This window comes from Aspergillus fischeri, genomic scaffold (assembly GCF_000149645.3).
Source record: "Aspergillus fischeri NRRL 181 1099437636249 genomic scaffold, whole genome shotgun sequence".
In the NCBI taxonomy this organism is placed as follows: Eukaryota; Fungi; Ascomycota; class Eurotiomycetes; order Eurotiales; family Aspergillaceae; genus Aspergillus; species Aspergillus fischeri.
Window position 1 is genome coordinate 1,753,285 of NW_001509770.1, and position 27,412 is coordinate 1,780,696.

General features: G+C 50.0%; 14 protein-coding genes across 14 annotated transcripts, besides 3 other annotated features; 8 read left to right on the plus strand and 6 right to left on the minus strand.

The window, feature by feature from the left end:
- Window positions 1-442: 442 nt before the first annotated feature.
- Window positions 443-2,019, minus strand: NFIA_013340 (translation elongation factor Tu; the record flags this gene model as incomplete). Its single annotated transcript, XM_001264541.1, has 5 exons — window positions 443-627; window positions 694-1,373; window positions 1,434-1,696; window positions 1,769-1,797; window positions 1,854-2,019. The coding sequence occupies 5 exons, from the start codon at window positions 2,017-2,019 to the stop codon at window positions 443-445; spliced, it is 1,323 nt and encodes a 440-aa protein (XP_001264542.1).
- A 528-nt stretch (window positions 2,020-2,547) lies between these two features.
- On the minus strand, window positions 2,548-3,231 carry NFIA_013350 (putative translation initiation factor IF3; the record flags this gene model as incomplete). Its single annotated transcript, XM_001264542.1, has 1 exon — window positions 2,548-3,231. One exon carries the CDS (start codon window positions 3,229-3,231, stop codon window positions 2,548-2,550), a length of 684 nt encoding a protein of 227 aa, XP_001264543.1.
- Window positions 3,232-3,925: 694 nt separating this feature from the next.
- On the plus strand, window positions 3,926-5,553 carry NFIA_013360 (guanosine diphosphatase; the record flags this gene model as incomplete). Its single annotated transcript, XM_001264543.1, has 3 exons — window positions 3,926-4,040; window positions 4,099-5,437; window positions 5,496-5,553. The coding sequence occupies 3 exons, from the start codon at window positions 3,926-3,928 to the stop codon at window positions 5,551-5,553; spliced, it is 1,512 nt and encodes a 503-aa protein (XP_001264544.1).
- Window positions 5,554-5,913: 360 nt separating this feature from the next.
- Window positions 5,914-6,743, minus strand: NFIA_013370 (NOPCHAP1/New4 family protein; the record flags this gene model as incomplete). The annotated part of the gene is made up of 2 exons (XM_001264544.1): window positions 5,914-6,135; window positions 6,198-6,743. 2 exons carry the CDS (start codon window positions 6,741-6,743, stop codon window positions 5,914-5,916), a joined length of 768 nt encoding a protein of 255 aa, XP_001264545.1.
- Window positions 6,744-7,745: 1,002 nt separating this feature from the next.
- On the plus strand, window positions 7,746-8,508 carry NFIA_013380 (eukaryotic translation initiation factor 4E; the record flags this gene model as incomplete). The annotated part of the gene is made up of 2 exons (XM_001264545.1): window positions 7,746-8,208; window positions 8,273-8,508. 2 exons carry the CDS (start codon window positions 7,746-7,748, stop codon window positions 8,506-8,508), a joined length of 699 nt encoding a protein of 232 aa, XP_001264546.1.
- A 108-nt stretch (window positions 8,509-8,616) lies between these two features.
- On the minus strand, window positions 8,617-11,177 carry NFIA_013390 (BOD1/SHG1 domain-containing protein; the record flags this gene model as incomplete). The annotated part of the gene is made up of 4 exons (XM_001264546.1): window positions 8,617-8,649; window positions 8,823-9,918; window positions 9,941-10,899; window positions 10,962-11,177. The coding sequence occupies 4 exons, from the start codon at window positions 11,175-11,177 to the stop codon at window positions 8,617-8,619; spliced, it is 2,304 nt and encodes a 767-aa protein (XP_001264547.1).
- Window positions 9,416-9,493: a microsatellite.
- Window positions 10,247-10,276: a microsatellite.
- Window positions 11,178-11,595: 418 nt separating the features above from the next.
- On the plus strand, window positions 11,596-11,991 carry NFIA_013400 (putative NADH-ubiquinone oxidoreductase 14 kDa subunit; the record flags this gene model as incomplete). The annotated part of the gene is made up of 2 exons (XM_001264547.1): window positions 11,596-11,629; window positions 11,750-11,991. 2 exons carry the CDS (start codon window positions 11,596-11,598, stop codon window positions 11,989-11,991), a joined length of 276 nt encoding a protein of 91 aa, XP_001264548.1.
- A 590-nt stretch (window positions 11,992-12,581) lies between these two features.
- NFIA_013410 (uncharacterized protein) lies at window positions 12,582-13,520 on the plus strand (the record flags this gene model as incomplete). The annotated part of the gene is made up of 1 exon (XM_001264548.1): window positions 12,582-13,520. One exon carries the CDS (start codon window positions 12,582-12,584, stop codon window positions 13,518-13,520), a length of 939 nt encoding a protein of 312 aa, XP_001264549.1.
- A 147-nt stretch (window positions 13,521-13,667) lies between these two features.
- NFIA_013420 (cation efflux family protein family) lies at window positions 13,668-15,137 on the minus strand (the record flags this gene model as incomplete). The annotated part of the gene is made up of 2 exons (XM_001264549.1): window positions 13,668-14,741; window positions 14,823-15,137. The coding sequence occupies 2 exons, from the start codon at window positions 15,135-15,137 to the stop codon at window positions 13,668-13,670; spliced, it is 1,389 nt and encodes a 462-aa protein (XP_001264550.1).
- Window positions 15,138-15,591: 454 nt separating this feature from the next.
- Window positions 15,592-18,000, plus strand: dscA (ubiquitin-protein ligase dscA; the record flags this gene model as incomplete). Its single annotated transcript, XM_001264550.1, has 1 exon — window positions 15,592-18,000. One exon carries the CDS (start codon window positions 15,592-15,594, stop codon window positions 17,998-18,000), a length of 2,409 nt encoding a protein of 802 aa, XP_001264551.1.
- A 391-nt stretch (window positions 18,001-18,391) lies between these two features.
- On the minus strand, window positions 18,392-19,091 carry NFIA_013440 (glycine decarboxylase subunit H; the record flags this gene model as incomplete). Its single annotated transcript, XM_001264551.1, has 3 exons — window positions 18,392-18,711; window positions 18,794-18,856; window positions 18,947-19,091. The coding sequence occupies 3 exons, from the start codon at window positions 19,089-19,091 to the stop codon at window positions 18,392-18,394; spliced, it is 528 nt and encodes a 175-aa protein (XP_001264552.1).
- Window positions 19,092-19,392: 301 nt separating this feature from the next.
- Window positions 19,393-19,934, plus strand: NFIA_013450 (mitochondrial 37S ribosomal protein bS6m; the record flags this gene model as incomplete). Its single annotated transcript, XM_001264552.1, has 3 exons — window positions 19,393-19,416; window positions 19,479-19,510; window positions 19,625-19,934. The coding sequence occupies 3 exons, from the start codon at window positions 19,393-19,395 to the stop codon at window positions 19,932-19,934; spliced, it is 366 nt and encodes a 121-aa protein (XP_001264553.1).
- A 645-nt stretch (window positions 19,935-20,579) lies between these two features.
- NFIA_013460 (acyl-CoA thioesterase) lies at window positions 20,580-21,738 on the plus strand (the record flags this gene model as incomplete). Its single annotated transcript, XM_001264553.1, has 2 exons — window positions 20,580-20,831; window positions 20,890-21,738. 2 exons carry the CDS (start codon window positions 20,580-20,582, stop codon window positions 21,736-21,738), a joined length of 1,101 nt encoding a protein of 366 aa, XP_001264554.1.
- A 495-nt stretch (window positions 21,739-22,233) lies between these two features.
- Window positions 22,234-23,287, plus strand: NFIA_013470 (acetyltransferase, GNAT family; the record flags this gene model as incomplete). The annotated part of the gene is made up of 2 exons (XM_001264554.1): window positions 22,234-22,347; window positions 22,511-23,287. 2 exons carry the CDS (start codon window positions 22,234-22,236, stop codon window positions 23,285-23,287), a joined length of 891 nt encoding a protein of 296 aa, XP_001264555.1.
- A 630-nt stretch (window positions 23,288-23,917) lies between these two features.
- Window positions 23,918-23,945: a microsatellite.
- The last annotated feature ends 3,467 nt before the right edge of the window (window positions 23,946-27,412 follow it).

Sequence of the window (27,412 nt, forward strand, 5' to 3'; positions counted from 1 at the left end):
GAAACCGACATATGACAGTTGCCGCTGTACACAGGTATTAGATAGTTCGAAGAAATCTTCCACAGAAATTGAAACCCAGCGCGACGACCGCGGTTCTTTAGATATGACTGTGCGTTTTCGATGGATCTTCTTAGAAAGATATTACCAAAAGACACCTACTTGGAACTAGATTCTCAATGCATCCATAGACATCGTTTATTCATATCAAGGACATGGAAGAGAGGAGGAGAGATATAACAAAATCCAGCTACATGCTTTCAATACAATAAAGTTACATGACATGACTCAAAAAACGCCCGCGCAAACCTTCCTGATAGATACCTTTGCCGTTTCCCGCGCTGCAAGAAGGTGCGACAAAAGGACACTGAAAGTATATTTTTTCTTATAATACAGAGCAGCCAGTCAGTCGGTCATGCCTCGTGGTTATCTGCGAACCAGCCCTTTACTCGGTCATGACACGTGTGATCAGACCAGTAGCGACAGTCCGGCCACCCTCACGAATGTTGAAGCGTTGACCAGCCTCAGCAGCAACAGGGTGGTGGGTCTTCAGGACCATCTCGACGTTGTCACCAGGCATAACTCTGCGAGATTGGTCGCCGTCAGGGAAGCTGAGGTCAGCAGCCTCGTCTGATGAATCGTTAGCATATATCTCTAATCTCCCGGAAGATCTGGACACCGTGCGCGGGAACTTACCTGCAGTACGGATGAAGACTTGGGGACGGTAGTTGGCACCGAAGCCAGTACGACGGCCACCCTCCGCCTCGGTCAGGACGTACATGGAGACGAGGAACTTGTCGTGAGCCTTGGTGCTGCCGGGAACAGCAATGACCATACCACGCTTGACGTCTTCACGTCGGATACCACGCAGGAGGAGACCAGAGTTGTCACCAGCACGCGACTCATCACAGCTCTTCTTGAAGGTTTCAATGTCGGTGACTTTGGTCTTCTTGGGTTCGAAAGAGCCTCCGACGATCTCAACCTCAGAGTCCTTCTTCAAAATACCACGCTCGACACGACCAGAAGCCACGGTACCACGGCCGGCGATAGAGAACACTTCCTCGACAGACATCAAGAAAGGTTTGTCGAGGTCACGCTGAGGAGTGGGGATCCAGGTGTCAACAGCGTTCATAAGCTGCTCAATTCTGTCTTTACCGATATCGTCACGGCGTCCTTCGAGAGCACAGAGAGCGGAACCGAAAATGATCGGAGTCTCTTCACCCTCGAAACCGTAGCTGCTCAGCAGCTCACGCATCTCGAGCTCGACAAGTTCCAGCATCTCCGGGTCATCGATAGCATCGACTTTGTTGACGAAGACAACGATCTTCTGGACACCAACCTGGCGGGCGAGCAGCAAATGCTCACGAGTCTGGGGCCTATTCGAGGAAACGTAAGCGATGCGTTTTACCACATATCTCCCAAAATGTTCCACCTACATCTGACCGTCGGAGGCAGCAACGACGACAATAGCGCCGTCCATGTTAGCAGCACCAGTAATCATGTTCTTGATGTAATCGGCGTGACCAGGGCAGTCGACGTGGGCGTAGTGTCGGGAGTCCGTCGAGAACTCAATGTGAGCAGTGGAGATGGTGATACCACGCTTGCGCTCCTCAGGAGCCTTGTCAATGGCACCATATTCAAGGAAGTTGGCAAGGCCCTTCGCCGACTGGTGCTTGGTGATAGCGGCGGTCAAGGTGGTCTAAGGAATGTGTGAGCAATGTACAGACAGGCGCGGGAAGGTCGGAAGCATAAAGGGAAGTTTTGGAGCTACCTTGCCGTGATCGACGTGTCCAATGGTACCTATACAAGATTGTCAGTGGAAGACGCCAGTCTGCAAATGAAAAATTGTTTTTTACCAATGTTAACGTGAGGCTTAGTACGCTCGAAGGCACTAGCCAGCCCACGAGCAGCTAGTTTGTTGTTGCCAAACACATGTTGGACGGGGTTGAGGGCGCGAGGGCGCAGCAAAGAAGCCTTGCTAGAGCGCAGAAGAAGGTTTGCGGTTCTGGAGATGCTCGACATGATGACTGCCCTGGACTAGAACGACAGACAAAAAGAGACAAGAGCAAACACGATAGAAAGGAAGTGATGGAGCCGGACTGATGGTCGAGAAGTTCTCCATCGGACCCCGAAAAATTTAAGTTAGGGGAGACTGCTTAGTCATGAGTCGCCCAATCACAGCTGCGGGATTGTGGAGGTCACTCATTGGGAATCGATATGTACCTACCTAGATACCTTGATCGTGCCACAATAAACGGCATTCACAGTGGGCAAAAGCATAATTAAACGCAGCAATATTCCTTTACACAGGCTTCTCAAACCCTATGTAATGGACAGAAGAGTCACGTAGGACTGATATGGTGGGGTAAGAATCCAATTGCCAAGGTGATACGGTCTTCCATCTACTCTGTAGAACGCACGTAGGTAACCTTCTGGTCTTACTTAGGTTTGAAGTAATGGAGTGCTATAATACATTACGGTTTACTGAGGGTCATCAATGTTTATGTACGCCAAATATGTCATAGGGAACTGCAAGCTGGCGAAGGCATATCAAGCGTCCTTCTTTTTCACATATAGGGTGACATGTTTGCCCGGTTCCCCTTCCATGGGCTTGATCTGAATCGCATCAGCTTCCTTCGTAGCTTGCAAGACACTGTCCATGACGTTCTTGATCTCTTCCACAGTGGGTGCCCGTTTGCCCTTTTTCCGCGTCAGGATGATCTCCACACGTCGACCCTTCTCCAGGAAATTTGTCAACTGCTTCAGGCGGTGTGCCAGATCGTGACTGTCAATGGCCCAATTCAACTCAATCTGCTTCACTGCTGTTTTAGTGGCATGTGCAGCTTTGGCTTTGGCTCGCTCGTGCTCACGCATGGCCATTTTGTTCACGATCTTGCAGATTGGTGGGCGGTCAGGAAGGGCCGGAGACACTTGTATGAGAAAGTTCTCAGAGCGATCGAAAGAGCGTAGCACATCTCTTAGCTTCATTGCAGGCTCAAGGTCGCCATTTTCGTTGACTATTTGTATATACTCCGACCGAATATCTTCATCTCTGATCTGTTTCTGTTTTGATTGCTGTGAGGGAAGATGGCGAGAAGACTGAAGGAACCTCAATTGTGTTCCTCGTAAAGCATAATTGTAGCGTAGAAACTGGACATGGGTGGTCTGGAAAGGGGACAGGAAGGTATGGCGAAGTGCTTGTGTTATCGATACTAGGCCGCGTATGTGCTTCATGTCGAGTATTGGTCGTCGGGCAGGGCGAGTTCGGTGGCAGGAAGCGAAAGAACAACCGAGATAACCCAAAAATTCGTATAAACAAAGCGAATGGAAAATATGGGCGACTTCTTTTGATTGTGAGGTGGAAACAGAGAGTGATTGGTGTAGATAAGGAGTGCTCTAAAGAGGTAGTTGATCCCACGACTGTTCTATCCCATCCACTGGACGCATGCAGGAAGCCAAGCCACAGCAGATGGGGAACAACCGCCACAGCGAGTGGGTCTAATGCCATCGTTTCAAGGGTCTCGTCTCCGTCTTGGACTTTCCTTTCCCCTGACTTTCCGCCATATTTCTGACATCGATCTTATTTCATCTCATCCTCCACGATCTCATTTGGGCTCGTTCGGAGGCGTCTGATGAATCGATGGTCCTCACTCGTTTTAGTCGTTAATTAGTCTCTCATTCTCATTTCCAGCCCCGTCGAAAAGAACACTAAGAGCGTTTCTTTGTGGACGCCACTTGAGTTTGTCCATTTGGCCTTGCTCGCATGTCGACTGGAGTTGACAGTCGACATCTACAAACTACAGTATCTTATATACACTCAGAAGCGAGTCCTTATCGGCGATCTAACTCGCAGGCTCTCCGAGCTGCGGATTCTGTGGAAAGTCCGCAAAAGTCATTGAAGCAACGACGCTCTTCAGTACTAGCAAATATGGCACAAACTCAGAGAACCCGTTATTTAAAGACGGGCGCCATTGTGGCAGCCCTGTTGCTGATGTTGCTTTGGATTTCTCCGTCAAGACCTATGCGCCCGAGCTTTCCTCAAGGTCAGTCCAATTGATCCTCTTACAATTTGCTTATCAGGATAACTCATTATGTACTCAGGACGACCAAGCACCAGTGCTCCCGCCAAAGAAAAGTGTTCAAAGCCCCATGATCCCAAAAAGCCATTGATTCAGTATGCTCTTATGATTGATGCCGGAAGCCAAGGGTCTCGAATTCACGTCTATCGATTCAACAACTGCGGCCCCTCCCCCGAACTTGAAGACGAAGTGTTTTTCCAGACTGAGCCGAAGAAGGGCGGCTCCGGGCTGAGTTCTTACAAAGAGGATGCTGAAGGAGCAGCCAAAAGCCTTGATCCCCTCATGGAGGTTGCAATGAAGAATGTTCCTGATGAATACAAGTCTTGCTCGCCAATTGCTGTAAAGGCCACAGCCGGATTGCGCATGCTTGGCCCGGAAATGAGCCAGAAGATCTTGGACGCAGTACGGACTCGACTCGAGACTGTTTACCCGTTCCCTGTGGTGTCCAAAGAGAAGGGAGGGGTGGAAATCATGGATGGCTCTGACGAGGGTGTCTATGCCTGGATCACAACGAATTACCTTCTCGGAAAGATTGGCGGTCCTGACGAAACACCTACTGCCGCAGTCTTTGACCTTGGTGGAGGTTCTACCCAGATCGTTTTCCAGCCCACATTTCCGAAGAGCAAGTCAGGCGGCATGCCGGAGCGCTTGTCCGAAGGTGACCACAAGTACGATCTCCAGTTCGGTGGCCGCCATTTCGAGCTGTATCAGCATTCTCACCTTGGCTACGGTCTCATGGCTGCGCGCAAAGCCGTTCACACATCCATCGTTGAGAATATGCTCGCGTCGAGTCCCAAAGACTTGTCCTGGCTTAAGCAGCCAATCCCTAACCCTTGTATCGGGCCCGAGATGGAGAAGAATGTCACTTTGGAATTTCCGGAAGGACACAAGCTCGCTCCAGAAGTGCAGGTTACAATGGCTGGTCCTAAGGTAGGGTCTACCGCCGCTCAATGTCGTGGTCTTGCAGAGAAGACTCTGAACAAGGAGGCTGCATGCACCCTTGCTCCTTGCTCCTTCAACGGCGTCCACCAGCCTTCGCTTGAGAAGACATTTGCCAGGGAAGACGTATATATCTTCTCTTACTTCTACGACCGTACCAAGCCTCTGGGCATGCCTGACTCGTTCACTTTGGATGAATTGCATCAGCTTACGTCGACCGTTTGTGGTGGCGAAGATAGCTGGGGCATCTTTGCAGGCATCGAAGGTGCCCTGAAAGAGCTTCGTGATCGGCCCGAGTGGTGCCTGGATTTGAACTTCATGATGAGTCTGCTGCACACTGGCTATGAAATGCCCCTCACTCGCGAGGTGAAGATTGCCAAGAAGATTAAGAACAGAGAACTCGGATGGTGTCTCGGTGCAAGGTAAGATAAGGACGAAACTAAAAATGTTTACTGTATATGCTAACGTCTCTTCCTTCAGTCTGCCCCTTTTGAGCCAAGAATCTGGCTGGACTTGCCGTATCAAGGAAGTCTCATAATGGATGATGCTGCTATTTCTTGCGTTAATCACTTAATTGCGACGGATACATTGCTTCTTCTTTCGTGCAAATACATTAGACCATTGACTGTCGACTATCACCTTATTCATGTACTAGACCACTGATTTGTTGTTCTTTGCGGCCGACTGCTCTCCGGTTCACAGAACCTTGCCAGAATATTATACATGTGAATGTGCATAAATGACTCACTGATTGTTAGATACATTCAGAGGAATTGACTTCTACATCAAATGAATGAGCAGAAAAAAAAGGTTTTTTTTTGTCCAAGAACACGTAGCCAACTGAATTTGGTAATAGCAAAACTGAAATATCCGTCAACGCCAGGCCTATGCAATGTTTCTAAGAAGATCGTGGCTCAGTCAATTCTTGAATCGTGGGCTTTTGATCCGAAGATTTCTTCTTGCCCATCAGTTTATCCAAAATATCGGAGTCTTTCTGCAATTTAGTATCCGATTCTGCAGCATCTTCATCGTTTGCAGATTCTTGACCGTTGCTGATCTCCTCATCAGTAGAGGTACTGCCATCAGCACGTTTCTCTTCAAAAACGCCTAGTCCGAGGTTCTTGAGACGGCAACATCAGCATTCATGTTCTCACTCATAATCAAAGAATCAATTCAACCCACCATTTCAATGTACTGGCCCTCCTGGTTCTCCACTTCGTCCAGTTGTAGATCTTTGCCTCTCCCCGCGGCTATCTCTCGTTGTAGATCCTCATTGGCACTCTTCAGCTTCGGCAGAAATGCAGAAAGTCGGGAGAGCAGATCCGGTTCCTTTGTGATGCGGTGTATCCGAGGTTTCTGTTGCGCCGAAATGCGCGGTAGGGAAGAACCAGCGCGGGATGCCTGGTCGGAACTATAATCGGCTTCTTGATCCTCATCTTCGCCATCTCCATCGCTGTCGCTGTCGTCATCGGAGCCAGAGGAGGAAGTGTAATCATCATCATCGTCCTCCTCACTTTCGCTAGATGTGGAGGCTATCTTGCGGGGGTTCTCCGGCTTCTTTGCGCCGTCATGCTCTGCAGCGGATGAATTCGTCGGCAGGCCCTTATCGTCATTGCGATAAGTGGGGACAATTCTGGCTCTGGTTCGTTTAGAGGGCGATGTTTCGTCGAAGGATGATAGGAACGGGGGTTCGTCAGCTCGTAGGCGCTTCCTGACACCGTCCTCCATTCTGTGTCGTTCGTTCGTCGTTGGTTGGTTCTGCTGAATTCTTCCCCAAATTCTGACCCGCTTAAACACCTAGAGGATGTTTCGCGCCAGGCGGTGGAGATCGAATCAGCGCCAACGTGCCGGAATCAGACGATGCGATGCCATGCGATCGCGTGCAGAATTGCAGGCGCCATGTGGCAGATGGGTCGTCGAGAAGAAAGAGTGAAGATCATTCAGTCACCTAAAGAATGAAACATGGTGGCATCTTCCTGACCTGGTTGGAGCACTCCTGCAGCCATCAAAAGTGGGCAGAGTACAAATGAATTTGAAACTAGGCCCCTAGTTCTTCATGATGGCGACTGCTAATAATATTAAGTCAGATTATAATCTGACGATGAGCTTGAGCTGCTTTTGATAAGTATTTCCTTTAATTGACTGTTTAACAACCCCGCTTTTCCCCTGCAGAATCAGCTCTACTTGATATTTCTTCGTCAAGACTTGGCTCTTTGTCCAAGGTCTTTGTCCTCTCGTTGCCTGTTTTAGTATTCTCAGTCTCCCCTGAAGATATCCACTTCAGTTTTTTTGAGGTGAGTTGAATATATTTTCGTAGTCTTTGTATGTACCTTCTTTCACTTGTATCGCATGTCCTTTATCCTGGCGCTCACTTTACCCCAACTATTATCCCCCCACACCCCTCAGTCCTTTATATAGTTGGTGTTTCAGATAGCTTCGGACTTAGGTTCCTTGGACGACTTTCGTCTTGCATATCTTACAATGAACTATTGTCTTCAATGTCATGCTGACTTCAAGATACAGGAGATTCGCTTCTCAAACGTACTACGCTATATCCGCCTCAGCTAGTCTGGGTGAAGGGGCTCTTCTATGAAGAACCATTCTCGGTCGTTCCAGTCTCTCCTGATGCCAAAGAGCTAAAGTCTCTACCAAGGGCACAAATACGCTTCTTGGATAACAGCTCCGCTCAATCAGCCCTTTGCAACTCATCTGAAACTCCAGCAGCACAAGATGAGTGCGCCCAAACTACACATCAACGACCAAAGCCCTATAAAAGACGAAAGCTCTCCAACACAAAAAGCAATGGAGTGCCCGTCCTCTTCCACGAGAAAGTCGCTGCATCAGAACATCCTCGGAAAACTACGCCCTCTGCCATTGCAATACCACTGGACAGTATGGTATGACAGACACTCAGAATCCACCGACTATGACAACCGATTGTATGTCTTGCATGAGGATGTAGCCGACATTGCCACTTTCTATCGCGTCTACAACAACTATCCCTGGGATAAAATCCGCCTACGAGACTCAGTCCATATCTTCCGCAAGGGCGTCCGTCCGGTATGGGAGGACTCAGAAAACCTCAGGGGTGGTTGCTGGAAATTCCGAGTCCCTAAGAGCAAGGCTCAGGAATTCTTCCACGAGATTGCCATTCTCTGTATGGCCAACGAATTCCAGGCTGCTTTGGAGAAAGGTGTGCAATCCGCTCATCGGTGTCCGCGAGCATCCGAGAACTTCGAGCTGACTGCTTTCCCTAGAACATGACCATGTCCTTGGTGTTTCCACCTCTGTCCGTTTCAACTCTCATATGATCTCCGTATGGAACAAGATGGGCACGAACGAACGCTCTATCAAGATCCTCGAGCAAACGATTATCGACCGTCTATCGCCTGAGCTGCGGCCCTCCAGTTCCGGTAGCAACTCGTATTTCTATAAACGACATGATGAGAATGATGGATACCAGGAAGCTGTCGCAGCGAGTTCTTCGCATTGATCGGCTACGTCCCACAGATCCCGATCTGACCTCCGACCGCTTTCACGCAGCGCATATAAGATGTATACTCTTTATATTCTTCATTTCAGTGTGATACTGAGAGTTCCTTCAGTCGGCAGCCGTTTGATGCTCCTCAAACGTCTTTCACGGGACAGCAGTATTGCCAGTCTTTCAGTGCTGTTGATCGTTATTACCATTAGGTTTTTTATCATAGATGACCAGAATGTAGGGTAGTGTACATGATATAGGATACAATACAGAGGAGATGCTCTCGATAGGTCATCACGCTGGACGGAAAGGGATGAGTATCTAACGACTCCTGCTTCTCCTTTGACCGGTGCTAAGTTTCCGTACCCCGCGGTCATCCGCTCCGCGATCAGGAAGCTCCACGCCTTTGTCTTTCCTTTCTTCATTTTCTTTTTCTTTAGGTTTCTCTTTCTCTTTCTCTCCGTCTCGAGCCTTTTCACGTTCCCGCTCGCTGCCGGGTATGTACCGATCAATCTCCACGAACCCTCGACGATCATCTCGCTCCGGGCGATCTGGAGATCGGACCCGCCTTCGAGGGGATCTGCTCCGATGGCTCGTTGGGGGCACATAGCGGTCGATGTCAAGAGTGCCGGGGGAACGCCGTCGCGAGCGAGACGGTTTTCGAGAGGGATTCGGAACGCGGGACTTGGATCTTCCCCGCTCACCGTTACGGTCTCCTTCTCGGACCCGGCCTTGGTCTTGTTCTTTGTCTCCGTCTCGATGCCGTTCTTGATCACGATTCCGCTCTCTATCTCGGTCTCGGTCTCGGTCTCGAGTCCGATCTTGGTTTCGATCTCTAGCGCGGGAGGCAGAGCGCGATCGTCCGCGTCGAGCTCGTGAACGAGACCGAGAATAGTAACTGCGACGTCGATGATCCCGATCCCGGTCCCTTTCGCGTTCTCTGTCCCTGTCCCTGTCACGCTCTCTATCCCTGTCTCTATCTCGATCTCGATCTCTGCTGCGATCACGAGTGCGATGATCACGATCTCGTTCCCGTTCATCCGTTGGACGCGAGCGATCTCGTACTCGATCTTTCTCGCGTTCAGCACTGCGATCTCGACCCCTGCTGCGGTCCCTGTCCCGGTCATAACCACGACCAGTTGACCTGCTCCTACTTCTGCGGTTAGGGCGGTAGCTACGGTCGCCATATCGGTTAGCTCTGAAATCCCGTATGGCAACTCTATCATCAGGGTTACGATCACGCGGGCGACTAGAAGCATCACGGGATCGTTCCCGTCGACGATCATCATCAAAGCGAGGTGTGTATCTTCTCCGTGAGCGGCTGCGCTCCCGGCTGCCGTCACGTCTATGCGCGCGATGACGGTCATCAACAGTCGAGTCTCGCCTTCGGCGTTGGTCCACATCGACAGACGGACTGGCGGACTTCAATGGAGTAATGGAATACCTCGATTCTGTTGCGCCTTTTGGTTTAGTCGGCGGGGGCTTAAGGCCGTTCTCGATGGCCTCAGCTTCTTCAAAATCAAATTCCGGTTTCTGGCGCGCCTTAGCGGCAAGCTCCTCGCCTTCTTTAAGCAGCAGTTGGAGAGCGGCCTCTTCCAGCGACTTATCATCCACGGCAACAGGAGGCGGTGGAGGCGGCGGAGGCGCCTGCGTTGGCTCCTTCGGAGTAGCGGACTTCTCTCTCCTCGAATCGCGATATCGCGGTGATCGGTAGCCTATTGAGCGAGGGCGGTCACAGTCGCGCTCTCGATCCCTGTCTCTGTCTCTGTCTCTGTCCCTGGTTCGACTGCGATCACGGTCCCTAGATCGATCCCAGTCACGGTATCTTTCGCGCTCTTCTCGTCTCCGGCGCTCATATCTTTCCTGTCGTTCCATTTCTCGTTGCTCTTCAAGTCGCCGTTCCTCTTCCCGCTGACGCTCACGCTCTGCACGTCGCTGCTCCTCACGCTCTTTCCGTCTTGCCCTTTCTTCCTCCTCCTTTTGGCGTTCGATCTCGCGCTTCTTGCGTTCCTCTTCGGCCTTTCGACGAGCTTCTTGCTCTTCAAGTTCTCTCTGTTTGCGCACCATCTCCTGCCATTCTCGTTCGCGTATCTCACGTTTAGCTCTTATCTGCGCAGCGAAATCCTCGTCTGTTTTATTGCCGGCTTGCTCCTCTTTCGCAGCGAGCTCGTCTCCGACTTGCTGACGGCGAATGTCCCTGACAGAATCTAAGATGAATTGCAGGTGATTTGAGGCCAGCGCATCAATAAGCTTTTCGGCTTTCTTGTAGACGTCGCTCCGATCGACGGCACCCTCTATCAATGTCGCGGCTTTTCCTCGTTCACGGGATAGAAGCTCCGGTTCGCGTTCTATTTCCGACTCTGCTAATTCGATCAATAACTTTGTAAACTCGGCTCTTGCTTCCTACATGATAGACTTGCAGTTAGAGAGTGTGTCGATAATTTCAAGATCAATCTGAAACATACTCCGTCATGAAATTCAGCCCAGATTTTCTTGCGCACATTATCAAAACCTCCTTTCTTCTTAAAAGCGTGCAGTAGGTCCTCAATCGCAGTGTGTTGCGCCGCGGTCAATGGCAGCTCTTCCGTCTTGAACTTCTTCCGCTGTAGACTTTCAACATCGAGCAAGGGCCGTTTGACGCCAGTGGGTTGGACATCTGACATCTCATCTGGACCAGCCATCATGAGATAATCAGATTAATAATTCGGGAAGCACGTAACCAGGCGCCGCCGAGCGGCATTCGAAACTGGTTTGGACGAAGTGAAGCGCGTCGCAAATTAATATTGGCATTACCTCTTGTTACAGCGATTCTAACTATTTCCTGATTCAGTGAAAGTTGGCGCCGAGCTCGGAGGAACGATGATCCGCGGCAGATTGCGAACTGCGGCTCGGTGATTCGGCGGGCCTGGGTAAGAGAGAGGAGGAAAGCAACCTCATCTTGAACGATTGTCCGCTGAACGTGACCCATTGCGTCTCTGTCCGGGCCCGAACCTAGAAGCAATTGTCTTCATTCAACCATTGCGGCTTCTTCGGGTCACATTTTGTTTTACCGACCCCTCCCTATCCCAATCCGCGCAGTCCGCATCCACTACAAACACAATGGTTCACAAAGTCCTCTTCTGGGGCGGCTTCGGTATGTGCCCAGCCGGAATGATATCTCCTTCAATACCAGGAAACTGGCAATTGCCTGTCTGACTTCTGTCGGCATCCGTCAAATCGGTGAAGAGCGCCTTCTAACATCTCTCTCCATTAGGCATTGCCGTCCGACTCTGGCAACTCGGTATCGAGATGCGTCCTATTCTCGCCAAGGAATCTCTCTGGGTGTACCCTCTGTTCGCCGGCGTCGGTGGAAGCTTCGGTTATTGGCTACAGGGTGTTGAGGACAGACAGCTCAAGATTCTCGCTCAACGACGGGAAGCAATTCTGGAGAAGCGCCGGAGACGGGACGAACGCGAGGGAACATTGGAAGCAGGCGCTCTGGCTGCAGCATTGTGAAATCACAACGTCTGTTTATTGAAGGAGATATGCTACGCAATAACGGGGTTTCGTTTTACTGGATTGAGAGAACGCCCTATTGATTACTTGTACCAAAATGCAGAACGCCATCCTTTTCCCTGTCTTGTGGCCATTTCTCGACAAAGATGGGACATTAGAAGTGTTTTGAGAACGAGAAAAGGCTTAAGCTAAGGCTCATGAACAAGATTTATCCCAATTACTGTTCTATTGACTGCAATTGCACACTATTTCTGCAGTATATAACCGAACCATTCCGCTAAACCACAGCATCAAATTGAAATGACTGAATGCCGGGCATTAGGTGGCCATATACATAATTTAACAAGCAAATCCTTGTGTTGGTCTGCCTAGTTCTATGATGTTCGATCCAACCTAGGCCAGTGAATGATACATTCACTGTTGACTGACCCGCCCTTAGTGTGATACATACCCCGGGTTTTTGACTCTATCTCCTACTGTAGTCACTAGACTGAACATATGAATGCTTGATCCAGATGGGATAATCTACTCAAGACTCTCAGCTTTGCCTCCTGAAGACCTTTCTCGCGATCCCCAAGCTGACCGAAGACATGCCATTCTTTAATCTTCCTCACCATATCAGAGAGCAGATCTACCGATATTCCCTTGTCATGGGACGAGTTTTCATGCGTCCTTTCACTACCGTTGAAGTGCTCATGGATCCGAACCGAAAAGATATCTATGGCACGCCCAACCTCGCTCTACTCTTGACCTCAAAGCGCATATACGAAGAGGCAATGCCCATCTACTTGAGCGAAAATGTCTTCTCCCTCGTCCAAGTCGATATGTTGGCTGCTGCGCGCGCAGAGTATCCGCGTGTACTCGAGAACCTCAAGAAGGTCCGCAATCTAGAGCTCGTCTTCGACTGCCGTGATTACATTTACCTGGCACAATTTCTATCCCGGGAGCTTCCAGGCGTCATCGCGGCGGTACGGGATGCGAAGGTACCCTCGAAACACAAGCGCAAGGTGATTGAGGAGCTGGATGAGATGCAGGCCGACTTTGATATTCCCAGGATAGAACAAACCGAGTCAGATTCGGATTCCGAGGAGATTTCGTCTGAACAAGCGCATGAGATTCATGATCAGCATATCGAAAATATGAAGGAGTATCTTTGGGGACGGACAATGAGTTTTGTGCGGCAGGCGTTCCAATTGTCGCGCCTCTATATTGACTTGCGTCATTGTACCTGTAACTGGGGTTGTTGTCGTCTTGCTACAGAAGTGCTGGATTGGGGATGGTTCCACGTCTGGATTCATGGGATGCCGGATGAGATTCATGTGAGAGGTACCTCAGGACGTGAGAAGAGACTCATTGCTCAGTTGTTCGATAAGCAGCGATTCCATGCGGGTTTGGAGATCGACCAAGTCTTTGATCAGAACAGACTTGAAGACGCTGATGACTGGAAGGCGGGCAAATTTGTATTTCAAAAAGTTCATCAGACACTCGTACGCCTAGCGTACGACCGAGGCAAAGAAAGATATTCCTGAAATCGCATCAATGATCTTGAATAATAGTCTAGCAGTCAATCCTCAGTAGATACAATGATAAACAATTACATATACTGCAGAAGAAGAAGTGGATATGTGCACTTGCAAACCATGTCAGGATGTTGACATACATGGAAATCAGTGAAATCATGAGTTATCCACAGTAAATTGCAGTGAAACCTCCCATTTTTGACCACCAGTGCCATATCCCCCGCCCAGTCGATTCTTGATCAAGCTGGAGATGCGTTCACGTAGACGTACCAGGTTCTCCTCGGAACCAGATACCCGAAGTTTCAGATTTGCCATACACAACCCATAGTGAACTTGCCAGAACCTCGCATCATCAATCCCAAAAACAGACGGATCTGCTTCAATATCCTTGATCACATCCGAGACCCCTGGACCCGAATAGGACATGAGAAGCATGGATCCCAGGGTTTTAACAAGGCGAACGCCGAGCACACACATGGAGATAGAAATAGTGACGGACAGAAGAACGTCAAGCCATTTGTAAAGCTTGATGGACACCAGAGGGAGAAGCAACAGCAGTGTCGAGCATGAAAGGGTGAGGAAATGAGATGGATTGCTAAGAACCGACGGCAGAGACTCAATGTATGCAAAGCGCATGGCCTTGCCTATCCGTGCATGGTTCTTCAAGCCAATTGCAGATATCAGGGTGGATGAGATGGCAAGTACAGCAGTGATGTCTACACTGCCAACAGAGACACGCTCATGAGGATGGGTATGGTGTGGCTCATGGTTGTCGCTCGACTCAAGAAAGTGCTGAAGGTTGTGGGAGATGAGGTCCATGCCCATAAACAGTAGCAGCACGCACATTGCGAACCCAGCAAGTACCTCTGCTCGTTCCATCCCGAATGGATGGCGAATGGAGGATCGTTTCCACACCTCGAAGTTACTCAATACATCCACAGCTACGCAGAGCAACGCCCCAAGAGAGTCAAACAGAATCAAATGAGACAGCGCTGTCATAGCCAAGGATCCATGTGCGCTCCAGAGCGTGTATGCGGCAACGAACATATGGCAGACACTCCACCAGAACCGCGTCTTCTGGTCTTTCGACATGCTAGAACGGCATTCTTTGAGCGTAGGAATAGGTAGCGAATTCGGAAGAACCAAAGGAGCTCGTGGAGGAGGTTCGAGGAATATTTGATGCGATATACTACTATGTTTATACTTGTGTCCACGTCGCTGGCCAATGTTCTACAGAAATTCCGCGCAAGACAATTAGCGTTCCAATACAAGGACAACGAGCCATAAAGTGCAGTTAAAGCATGCACTTACAGATTTCATTACCGGGCCCTTCGCCATAGTTGTAGTCTGAAAATTGAATGGCCCAGCAGAGCCATTGTCGCTTGCACCACTCTGTACAGAGCCATCTGTTGGACTTAGTTTAAAGGATGACCTGGTAGGACTCAAACGGTCCCGATCTTCCACGTTCGATCCATTCTGAGAGAAATGATCGACCATCGGCGACAACGTATCTTTATCGTAGGTTGCAAACCCCCTTTGGGGCTGGCCGTCAGTCACGCTCGTGGGATCATCCGACGGTGGAGTTGGCGTGCGCGGCGGGCGAGGAATGGGGAGGTTCGATGCCATAGCATCTAGTAGAAGAATGTCGACGCCTGCGCCAACAATGTACGACGAGATCTAGTCTGGTTGGTAGAGTAGATTGCCTGGACACGAAGACCGGAAGGGATGTTTTAAGACAATGCCGATAGGAGGTTGCTCCAACTCCCAAAGCACACGCACTCTTCCCGACCGATGGTTATCAGGGGAGAGCGGGTAAAGGCGGGGGACTGCGGCGGCGGCCTGAGGCCTCGACTCACTCATCGCATCATTGACTCTCGCCTCCACCGGCGTCCGGCATCTCTTGCCATTGATTACAGCTTTAAATCATCATCATCTACTCGACAGGCCTTTTTGCCTGGCCATTACGACGGTCCTGTATAAATGGAATCTCCGTCGTAAACTAGCGATGCGATCAACATAGGTCGTACTCAAAAGGAGATTTGAACGGAATCTCCGATGCCTGCATCGCTTCGTGGCATCTATGGATAACCGCGGTTCCTTCTTTTTCCTGCTGATCGTTTTTTACCTTCTTCTCAGCTCGCAGTCTCGTCCGCCGTTGCTTGACCAGGATCGAGAGCGTCAGCGGGAAGTAGCAAGGGAACGAGATGCGCTTCGTTTGTTGAATGAATCCAAATATGGGGACTTCGACCCGCCGTGTGATAAATGGCTTCCTTTTTCGGGAACCAGGAAGAACGACAGTTATGCTTGGGGTATACTCCCGGAAGCTCAGGGTAGAGCTCGTTACCAGTTACGATCCGCCATTTCAAACGCTGGGCTGGAACCTCCCAGGTCTCTAGAAGACCCCGACGCTTTACCTTCCCTGAATCTGACTCAGTTGTTACTCCCGGTCTATCGCAATGCGACAGGGAAATTGCGTGGAGATTGGGTTCGCCGCAAGTTGAACAAAGAGTCTCCGAAACTCAACACTACGGCTATCGCTTTGGAGCATGGGTATTTCACCCACGAATTCGGATTGAACATCACCGGTAGCAGTGGAACTTTCTACTTGGATCTCAAGGAAGGCGGGGGCGAAGAGCTTCGGGTAGATAGCGGCCAAGTTCGAGAGATACGAGCGACATTGGCTGTCGAAAGTAATGACTTCTGGGGAAATACCTGGTATATCTCCTTATTCGGTGTCCATTTCCCAGAGACGGGAGGCATCATCCTGAGTTCAAATAGCGAGAAGTTTGAGGGGTTGTTCGTGCTGCCTCATCTGGCTTTCTCCTCAGACGCGTATGAGCTTTCACATCAGCTTCTCCTCAAGTCGCTCTCTGATACCTTATCTGAGAAAGAGAATCGCCCTCCGACGCTTTTCCCGTGGTCGTCCCTAATTGGATCGGAGCAGGTAGAATTCCCTGCACCGAAGTGTGAACATATTGTCTACCTGCAACAACATCCAGTCGCTATTCATGACTACTTAGCGGATAAGCCAGTGGTTGACCAGATAGAAGAGGAGCTAAGATTTCCAATTGGGGCTCCGGTACCACCTGCGCCGTTAATGGTCATGTCCGCCGTGGTATTCTCTCCGGACTGTGGGTATATCCTCGAGACCAAGGGAACCCCAGACTTCCCTCCGAGCGAAGGCCTCTATCTCACGGGCCCGAAAATTGAAGAGTACGACAAATACAGTGCGCGTCTCGTAATCATCATATGCGGAGTGTTTGCCGCACAAATCACACTACTTCTGAGACAGATCAAGGAGGCATCGACACCTTCCACCCGGAGCCGTATTAGCTTTTATACAATTGCTCTTATGGCCTTTGGGGATGCTTTTGTTCTTATCTTTATTCTCTTGGAGCTGTATCCGGCGGTTTCATTCTTGGTCATGGCGACGGCGGCCTTTCTCACGTTTCTGTCGGTCAGCTACATTGGTATGAAATTCATGATGGAGATCTGGGCTGTCCAAGCGCCCGAACGCAGGGAGCAAGAGCGTCGCTCCAACCCTCCGGCTTCAACTCCGCGCTCGAGAGGCCTACCTCTCCCAGCGACATCGGCCCCGGTAAGAGACACTGGCGCAACACCCATCATATTGACTCCGGATCAAGATCCTCCTGCCGAGGAGGATGATCAACCAACCAACCGTGGCACCACTTCAACGGCTCAAGAAACTCGCAACGACGTTGGTGCGATGTACGCACGATTCTACTTCGTCCTATTCGTGATGCTCATTATTTCCATATGGTCTTTCCTGTGGCCGAATCGACTAGGAGCCCTATATGCGCGCGCTCTCGCCTTTGTCTATTTGTCGTTCTGGACCCCACAGATTGGCCGCAATATCATGCGCAACTGCCGTAAAGCGCTCCGCTGGGATTTTGTGATCGGACAGAGTATTCTTCGTCTGTTTCCGTTTGTGTATTTTCTAACGGTACGTGGCAACGTGCTGTTTATACACCCCGATGCAACAACAGCTTTTGCGCTAGCAGGCTGGGTGTGGGTTCAGGTCTGGGTCCTGGCGAGTCAGGACATTCTCGGACCGCGGTTCTTCGTCCCTCGAGGCTGGGCACCGCCCGCGTACGACTATCACCCAATTTTGCGCGACGCCGATGAGTCTGAGGCAGATCTGGAGTCTGGCGGTGTTCTGCCGATCGGCGCTCTTAGGGCCGAGGATCTTTCCGGTGACGCGAAGGATGAGGACAAGCAGCGGACCAAGGACCGGAAAAAGGCGGTTTTTGATTGTGCGATCTGCATGCAGGAAATCGAGGTACCTGTTCTTGCAGCGCGTGGAGCCGCCGGAGGCAGCAGTGTCACCGAGGGAGCTACAAGTATCCTCAGTCGTCGCACTTATATGGTGACGCCTTGTCGACATATTTTCCACAGCACTTGTCTCGAGAGCTGGATGCGATTGCGACTCCAGTGCCCCATTTGTCGGGAGTCCATCCCTCCTGTATAGATGTATCATAATGGCCTGTCACGAATAGCGCTTTATGCGCAGTGGTACAATGTAATTAGCTCGTACAAATTGAATGGCACTATGAACAATTATTGTCGTATAGGCAATACAGTCAAAGACTACACAGACTTCAAATATTAGAAAACAATATCGGACATATTTCATAGGAATATATCAGAATCTGAACAAGTTTGGTTTAAATAGAGGCCTTCCTTGTTGAATAAAGACCAGCCGCTGGCGGCTCAACAATGATGTCACACATAATACCCGTCAATCCGTACAACATTCCAGAACACAAAAAGAGCCGTCATTTAACATCTAATAGACCGGATGAATTTTATTTCATAATCCAATACCTTCACGAGCAACAATTGACCGACCGTCGTTACAATTAGTGGTCTGCGTCGATGCTCGCCTTGTAGGCGGCCTCATCGAGTAGACCATCAAGCTCCGCAACGTCACTGACCTCGATCTCGGCGATCCAGGCGTCACCCTCCGGGCTCTGGTTGATGAACTTGGCGTTGTCCTCGAGAACGCTGTTCCCCTGCACAACCTTTCCAGAGACGGGCGACAGGACGTCCGAAGCCGACTTGACCGACTCGACGGCACCCACGGCCTCACCAGCGCTAACCTCGAGGTCGGCGTCGGGAAGCTCTACAAACACGACATCACCAAGGGACTTGGCGGCGTACTCTGTGATGCCAATCTTGGCTGGTGAGGGATTGGCCGCCTGTTAGTAGCTGCAGAGCGGAAGACTCGGGTCGTTGGTGTGCGACAGGAGCAAAGGACTCACCTGTCTTGCCATCCTCGCCCAGCTCAATCCACTCGTGAGACTCGGTGTACTTCTTGACTTCCACTGCGTAGCATTATAGACGTTAGTACAATGTTTTGTCTTGAGAATAGCATCTCAATGGCTTCATGAACGCTGAACTGAGTCATTTCTTACAGAAAGGGCTCTGAGAGAAGCTCCTGACACTTCCCCGCGGGAAACACAGAGCGGGCGAGGCCCTGCGGACGCTGGAGGTCAGAGGAGCCTTCTGAGAAAGCACGCGAGAAGCGAAAGGACGGAGGGATCTGGCGACGGCAGACATCTTGTTGGGGAAGCTAAAAATTAGAGGAAAGAGTGACAATTGCAAGGAGAAGGAGAATCCAAAGAAGAATGGAAATGGATGATGATAAACCCGCCGAGGAGAAATTGCGATTAAATGGAGCTGCGAACTAGCTTCCCGAACTGATAGGCGATGCCAAGACCCGCTGATAAGGAACTGCCGTCTGTTGTCCGCAACGCCGCAAGGGAAAATAGTTGTCTAGCTGGTGACCGCTCCCGAAAATCTCCTCCGCTAAACGCCATTCATTTTCCGAAGCGTCGTCCACAATCACGCCGTCGATGCGATGTTGTATGAACTGATTGCTGTTGTGAGTACATTCCTTGTCGCCTTCTTTCAAATATATCTTCGGCTTTGAACTAACGTCCTCAGGTCCGTCCAGGCAGCCTCAACGAGGTCCGGGAGTACGTCTCGCACCCCACCCCACCCTTTGTTTCGAAAAGACACATCTATCCTTTATATCTACATTCCAATGCTATTTCGGGTAGAGTATGGACTCCCAACTAATTGATGAACAGAATTGCTCGTAATGCCGGCATTCAAGTCCTCCGATCAGGTGGCGTAGTCCGCGGATACACAAACTGGGGCACGTTCCGACTGCCCAAACCCACCACCAAACATCAAGCTCGGTACACCGACGGCCATCACTTCATCATGCGCTTCGATGCTTCAGGCGCCGTTCAGTCCGCCGTCCGCAGAACCCTCGGTCTCGATCCACGGATGATCCGCTTCTCAGTCGTGAAGCTGGGCGACAAGCTTGAAGAGATCAAGGACGTGGAGGGAAAGGTTGAATGGACCAAAGCTCGCAAGCTCGCCGATTCGATTTGAATGTGTACACCTATCATGGACTGTCGAAATGAGTAGCGGGGTTGACCTGAGCTGCGTTGGTCTTTCTGGAATTTGAATGCTGGCATTGCGACATCATTGTATCATTTATGGGACTGGGACTATCTGTACTATAATACCAACATTGCAGGCGCATAGAGATTGATTTCCTTTTTGAGTTGGAACTCCTTTTCTCACTTTTGATTCAGCTTAACGATGAGCACTTTGTTCATTGTAGTTTCTTCACGTGACCAGCATATCTCCGATCAATAACCCTTCTGGTCCCAGCTTTCAATACGATGAAACAGGAAAGTGCACTACTCAGAACTTATTAAACAAAGCAATTGTCTCACTTGTATCTTTACTCTCCTCTTATGTTTGATGCTGATGGAGGATGCCGCGTTGGCATTAAGTGCATCGCTTCTTCCCGATCAGCCGAGGTTCCTATATCGGCTGAGGAGATGATCGTCTAGCTACCGCTTGGCTAACTACATAATTGTGTTGAAGGACCACTGTGCTCGGGTGCATACTTTCTGCTGGAATATGATACCCTGCTTGCAGAATCCTGGACCCAAATTTGATCCTGCACCGACCTGCTCTTGTGCTCCCTGAACAGAGAACCAACCTACTTCCCCGCACAGCATCATCATGAGCTCGAAGGAGAATGGGCCTAGCAGTTCCGGAAAACTGCCCTTTCGCGCCTCCTTCGTCGAATTAATGGGCCTCAAACGTCTCGACTCGCCCAGCAGCACTCCGGACGCACCAGAGAAGGTCGAGCGGTTCCAATCTCTCGCGGCACCGTACCCTCCTGGCATGGGCGGAATGGCATTTGGCGGGCACGTCTACGCTCAATCCGCATATGCAGCGTCGAAAACCGTCGACAGGGGGTTTGTAATACACGTAAGTCTGCCTACCTTGACACACTCGCCATGAATACCCGATTGAACTGAACAACCAGGACATGACGGGCACGTTCATTCTACCGGGCCTACTAGACGTCCCGTACGAGTATACAGTTCGCCACATGCGAGACGGGAGCATGTACTGTACGCGCGCTGTCGACGCACGGCAAAACGGCAAGATCTGCTTCTCGTGTTTGTGCTCGTTTAAGCGCCCCGAGGGGCAGCAGACGTTCCACCATCAGCCGGGCCCGGCACAGGAGCGCTTCAGGTCTCTTCTTGCCGGGAAAAGGCCAGAGGATTATCTGTCTAGTCCCAGCGTGGATGCGGACTGGTGGATTGAACAGGTTCAGCGGGGGGATATAGCCGAGCCAGAGTTCCCGGGGCTTGATGTGAGGAAGGTGGATATGACGAGCTACAATGCCACGGAGGAGGTGAAGCAGAGTCCGGAAAAGTATCGTCAGTTGACACTTTACGCCCTGAAGGGGTCACCGCAGGACTCAGATGTTGCGCTGAGCAAGCAAGACCTCAAAGCCAGAGACAAGACAGGCGAGTTCGATAACCTCTATGCCTGTGCGCATATGTATGCGAGCGACAAGAACTCGCTGTTATTGATACCACGTGCGTTGGGACACAAAACCTGGTCTGCAATGGCCAGTTTAACGCTGACGGTGGTTTTTCACCACCATGGTGAAGCGCTGAGGATGATTGACTGGGACGTAGGGCAGGAAGAGGATGGAAAGAGTTTGCCCAGGAAATGGTTTATCCAGGAAGGCTGGACGCCTACGTCGGGAGAGAATAGAGCTATCCATGAGAGCTATCTGTGGAGTCCAGATGGGGTATTGCTCGCCACCAGTTATCAGGATAGCTTGCTCAGGCTGAAGAAACCGGGCCGTGGGAAACTATAGAACGTTATGTAGATATTTATACAGGGTTGGTATAATTTTCTATTTATTATTGCAATAGAGTTTCATTCAAATTGCATTAAAGGCCAATAACATCGTCAGCTGCCATGAAGGCGATGCTCGACGAGGTTCATGGTTGATGGAGACTGGAGTTGCTCGATAGTCCATGTGGAGATGTTGACCCGGGTGCCCGCGTGGAACTGCCCAGCAGGGCTTAATCCAGTGGGGGACATTTCCGTTACTTGACGAAGCACTGGAGATTTAAACTTCATCTGCCCATCTATAATTTGACAATACATCTTTCATCCTTAAGTCAGCACAGCGAATAACTATTCATAGAGGATTTAATAAGGAGAATCACGGGTAGGGAATATCGGAGCAGAATCGTGTGCTTCACCGAAAGTTCAGTATCGAGTCCAAGGTCGTATCAATATACAACCAAGGCCGACTCCAGACAACCCATAACTGCATAACCACGTCTTATAAACAAGCCTCAGAATGGCCATCGAGGTGGTCAACCTCACCGAGGCGGATATCCCCGAAGCGATCGAGGTGATCCAGCGCGCGTTTGCCGACGATCCATATTTTCAATGGGTTTTCGATCCAGCCAAGGTATGTAGCATGGTAACGGAGTACACAGGAGACACCGTTGAGATTTCCCGCTAGGTCGAAATCCTGTTGATCAAATATTGAAGCTAACATGTGCTGTGTCCCATGACGCGGTCGAGTCGACGCCGACCTGCGTCCCGCGTCACCTGAGATTCGAACCACATAGTTCAATAAACAACGGAATTATGGTTCTCTTGAAGCACGATGCCGCTGGGGTATCCACAACGCCATCTTCCAGGTCGCCAAAGAGAGCGATGGAAACGACTCCCCCTCTCGCGTGCTCGGTGTTTCATGCTGGCTCCCGCCTCACCCCGCTACAGAGCCCGAAAGCTGGTACAGCTGGGCGCAAAGCTGGCTGCTGTCGTTCCGGCAGTTCCTGAATAATGTGCGCCACATGGGCCGGGGAGGGCTCAACACGCGCCGCTATTGGATCTGGAAGGATCGTCAACGGGAGGCGCAGAGTCAGATCTGGGACGATCCGCGAGGGTACTATTTCTGTAACATTGTGGCGGTCAGTCCGGAGGCGCAGGGAAAGGGGATCGGGAAGAAATTGTTTCAGGCTGTCACTGATCGAGCGGATGAGGAAGGGGTAAAGTGTTATCTGGAGAGCTCAAAAGAGGTGCCCAACGTGGAGATCTATCGGCGGATGGGGTTCGAGATGGCCAAGGCGATGGAGTGCAGGGATGGCAAGGATGTGTGCATGGTATGTTTGTTTCCAGGAGGGCTGCTCAGAGTCTTGTTATTATCATTATTAACGTTTTCTTGTAGCTGCATTGCATGGTCCGAAATCCAAAGTCCAAGCGTTAAGGAGAGGCAGGCGAGATCTTATTGCTGCGGTGCGGCATTTACGGCAAATGGCACGATCGAGATGCAGAGGGATTATCCTCGAATTGAATATCGGCAGCCAAGGAGTATGATTATGAACAAGGTTTGGGGCCAATAAGAGCACTGATCAATATGAGCATCGATAACACCTCTTGTTCGTAATATCAAAGTGTAACAACTTGATGTGATGCCCAGATTAACCTCTGAAAAGCAAGCAAATCACACAAGCAGGAGGTCACCTGTCAGAACTTTGATGTGTCAATCCATGCAACTTGATCCATAAAGGGCCCATGATCATCAACGCACATACGCACTCAGACCCAGCTATTTACAATGTAGACAAGGACTTCAAACGTCAACTCGTGACCCCAGCCTCGGAACGTGCCTATCGGCTCTGGCCGCCCCATCGTGCTTTGGGACATGTCTACCGGCAACACCGTCTAATCCAGGCAGCAAGCGGAGGATAGGTGCAAGGAATAAAGCACGTACAGGGTATATAGTACAAGGTCCAGGGTTACAGCATTCTAAAGCACTAGCAATACAGAAGTTTTAGCCAGGACGTTTGAGGACCTATTCGCCTAATGAAACGCCCTATTCTACCAGCAAGAAGCGTAGGGATCACTCCGTAGTGAATACTTCACCACCGCACTGCTAAATCAATATCCACCGTTCGTCAAACATTCCCAATAACGGAGAATACCCGGCCCGCGGGCCTATCATCGGCCGAAACCTACTACCCGTAAGAGGAATTGGGGCCAATATTGGGGCCAATATTGGAACCGCGGGTGGCTGAGCAGGAATCAGCATAGCGCTGTCCCCTCAGTCTGCGTAGATCACTTGTTTCGCGGTCTTCCTTTCCGTCAATGAAGTATTTTGAAGTATCTTAGATCGTCCGGTGGGAGTGGTATTGTCGATATCCCTTTCAGAACGTGACGCGGCCACTCAGTTATCAATCTCTTAAATAGGAAGCTGGGATGCATTTAGACTTTCCAGGTGATGCTTGATGTTGACGCGGCAGGCTGTCACGAGCTCGACAGTCCTACCATATCCTAATCAGATGGATTCGACAATGCAGTTAGCCGCCATTCATGGGGCGAGCTCGCAGAATTAAAGGAGCAGCACGGACGTGAAATGATTTAACTAGTTAGTGAGTTAGTTAGCTGATACTGGCATTACTCAGCGGCGACAGAACTAGTTATATCGGTTACGGAGTAGTATCTAAGACATGGACAAACTAGCCACGACTGATACCAGGCAGCTTGCTATCCAGTGAGTAGGTTCAGTTTTACTTATTGTCATCTTCGGTTGTGTTATGACCTGAACCATGCTTATGGCGATGTTACTACAGTGGCATGGTACTTCAAGTGGCACCTATATATCTAAAGCTTGGGCAACCTCAGCGAATCTGATTTACAAATGCAACACAATCTCAGATATTCATATACATGAAGTATGAAGTAGATGATACTAATTTCCACAATAGACAACCCACCAACGGCGTTTCATACCTGTACCATTGGACGCCACACATACACACCATTACTTAATATATGAGCTCAATATAAGAACCTAGTCCAGACCACCCCTGAGCTCATAGCAAGCTGCGCCGATACTGCATTGCATACGGAGTATGGCCCGTGCGCCGAACCCAGCTGTCACCTTACGGGAATCGACTCTGGCGAGCTCGAGGACGTCGGAATGATGCATCCCTTGTGCACTGTGCAGAAGCACGATAAGCCAGTGTGGCTAAAGTGGTGCGACATTAAGACATTAGGTACCTTTGTGGTATTCTAGGCTCCGTGGAGCTTGAGTAGTACCGCCATCCTTCTCCTTTCAAGTACCTAGCTAGGAAGGTGTTGACAACTCATTGACTCTACCGAGTACACCGACCCAAGACCAAGATATTAGCCACATATCACATGAAAATCCGTACCCATGACGACGTTTTCAAAACAACTGTTCAGCCTTTAGCCAGCCATAGCTGTAAATTTCAAAAGCACCTCGATAGAGCTCCAGTACATTGTAGGGTAGGCAGCACTGTAGGCTATTTCTATAGCCGTCGGTTAAATGCTCTGAGGCCTTTTTACCCGTCAGGGCAACCAGCCACAATCTATACAGAACTATGGAGCATGAACCTCAATAGATGAAGGTGACGAAATCAGTCTTGGGTTTTGCCCTTCTATGACGTTTTCGAGACATATCACGTAGATAGATGCTCTCTGCGTCTGCGTTGCTCCGCTGATCACTATCAACGCAGCAAATCAGGTATTCGTAGCTATCACCACTTATATTCAGGGCACGCAAAGGACAAGGCCATTGCTATACGTATGATGTCAGCACTGTGAATGAACGCATGGACGGTCGATCTTCATCATGTCGCTGGTCAGCTGAAGATGTAGTCAGCGCTACGATCTGATTGTTTCAAGTAAGGCAGTTTACCCACTAGCATGATGAGTGGGTCAGGAACCACTACACTGACTCGTTGGAGTTTCTTATTTCAAATTGTCCTCTTGTGGTTGCTCCCTGAAGAACAGTTGATAAACGACGGTCTTCCCAGTGCTAGTGGAAATAGAGGACTTCTAGATAGCGCAGATAGTACAGTAACGCTGCCATCTAGATTCATTTATTCCCGACAACCCTACTATTATATATTATTCCCGTAGTGCTCGGCTCGTATATACTCGCGCAGTAGTACCTGATATGTATGCATAATTGCTACGATGCATGCTCGGGCCGAGGGCACGGTCCGCCTGAATCGCCGTTCATTCTTTGTAACTTCGCATCCATCAGAAGAAGCTAAGCGAGTCTAAAAGGTCAGTAAACTTATTTAGCACCTCTACACAACCCATTCGGACTCGAAACTGCTTCTGATTTGTTGCGCTTTGAGCCCATTAAGAACCCATCGTTTCGTAGTTTGTTTATCGATCATTAGCCGCAGAGCATATAGACCACCTTTCCATCGAATGCTCTCGCAAGTGCAACTTCGTGCATGCCATGTGCTGTCCTGATCGTGAGTTGTATGAATGCGAATGGCTGTCGAGTACAATGACGTGCCGCTGGGAAAGCGTCCGAGTGCAGTCCAAACGGCGGTTGTGTAACCATGCCTGTCAAGGCTGCAGTGGAAATGTCATAGTTCCATCACGATTCCACATAGCGCTCGAAAGGTCCAGAAGAAAAAAGAGCTAACCTGGACGAAGATAAGGTACAAACTAGCACTGGTTTTAGCCACACGGAACGGACATACCGAAAGGCTGCCGGCTGTCTATGGTATGGTCTTGTCAAATCACCAGTCGATGCAGGGAAGCCTGAGAATATCTTCGATGATTGGAGGATAGAGCAAAGCCAGTGAAGCAGGGGGCAAACGCAACAGGGGGCCCCAGTCAGTCTAGACAGAATTTATATAATTTCATTTTCTCCCAACACCCCTGGTCGCTTTAGACTGTCCAGCTTCCTGAATGCCGTGCCGCAGTTGGGCGATGGAACCCAACTCCCTGCTACCTCTGGGACCAGTTAGTAATGGGAGCCAATTGATTTAATTGGTCGTTTAGGCCTGTTTTTTTGGCGTTGACGACGCCGAATTGTCCTCATTGCTGCACAACTCCGGCTTTCTAACCTTGAGAGGAAAGGAGGAGCACGGCTGTGCTTATCTCTATGGTTAGTGTTACTATCCTCTGGACGGTATATGCAGACCCGATTGCGAGATGCTGTTTAGTAAAAGAAAGCGCCGGACCTCATCTGGTCCTCAGTAGATGCAGTAGCATATGGGCTTGGCAATGTACCGTCTGGGGTGCGATGCAGGTCTTTTGCGTCAATGGTCGAAATGAAAATTAATTGACCTTGATAAGGTATTGGAAGTTGAGAGAAGCGAGAAACATTATTTAAGTTTGTCGGTGCGTGGCTTTTGTTCATTTTCTGTTGTCTTGTATTGCCCCCTCCTCATCTCGAAAGTTCAACTCAAGGTGCTTGAAGAATTGCACAAAGAAACGGGTTTGGAAGAAACGGCATCGAAAACAAGACACAGGCGAACAAAGTAAACTTTGAGGAAAAGGAAAAGTCCGGGGCCTGACCCCCGCCTAACGGCCAAGGCGTGTTTGATCATCTTCGGAGACGGAGTAGCTGCCAGCCCGTTGAACGAGTCTTATAATTCGCTGCACTGCCTGCCGATATCGTTTGAGCGTCGCAGGTTGTCCAAACCTATCCCTTTGATTTATTAGGTCCGAGGAATCAAAAGGTGACACAATCG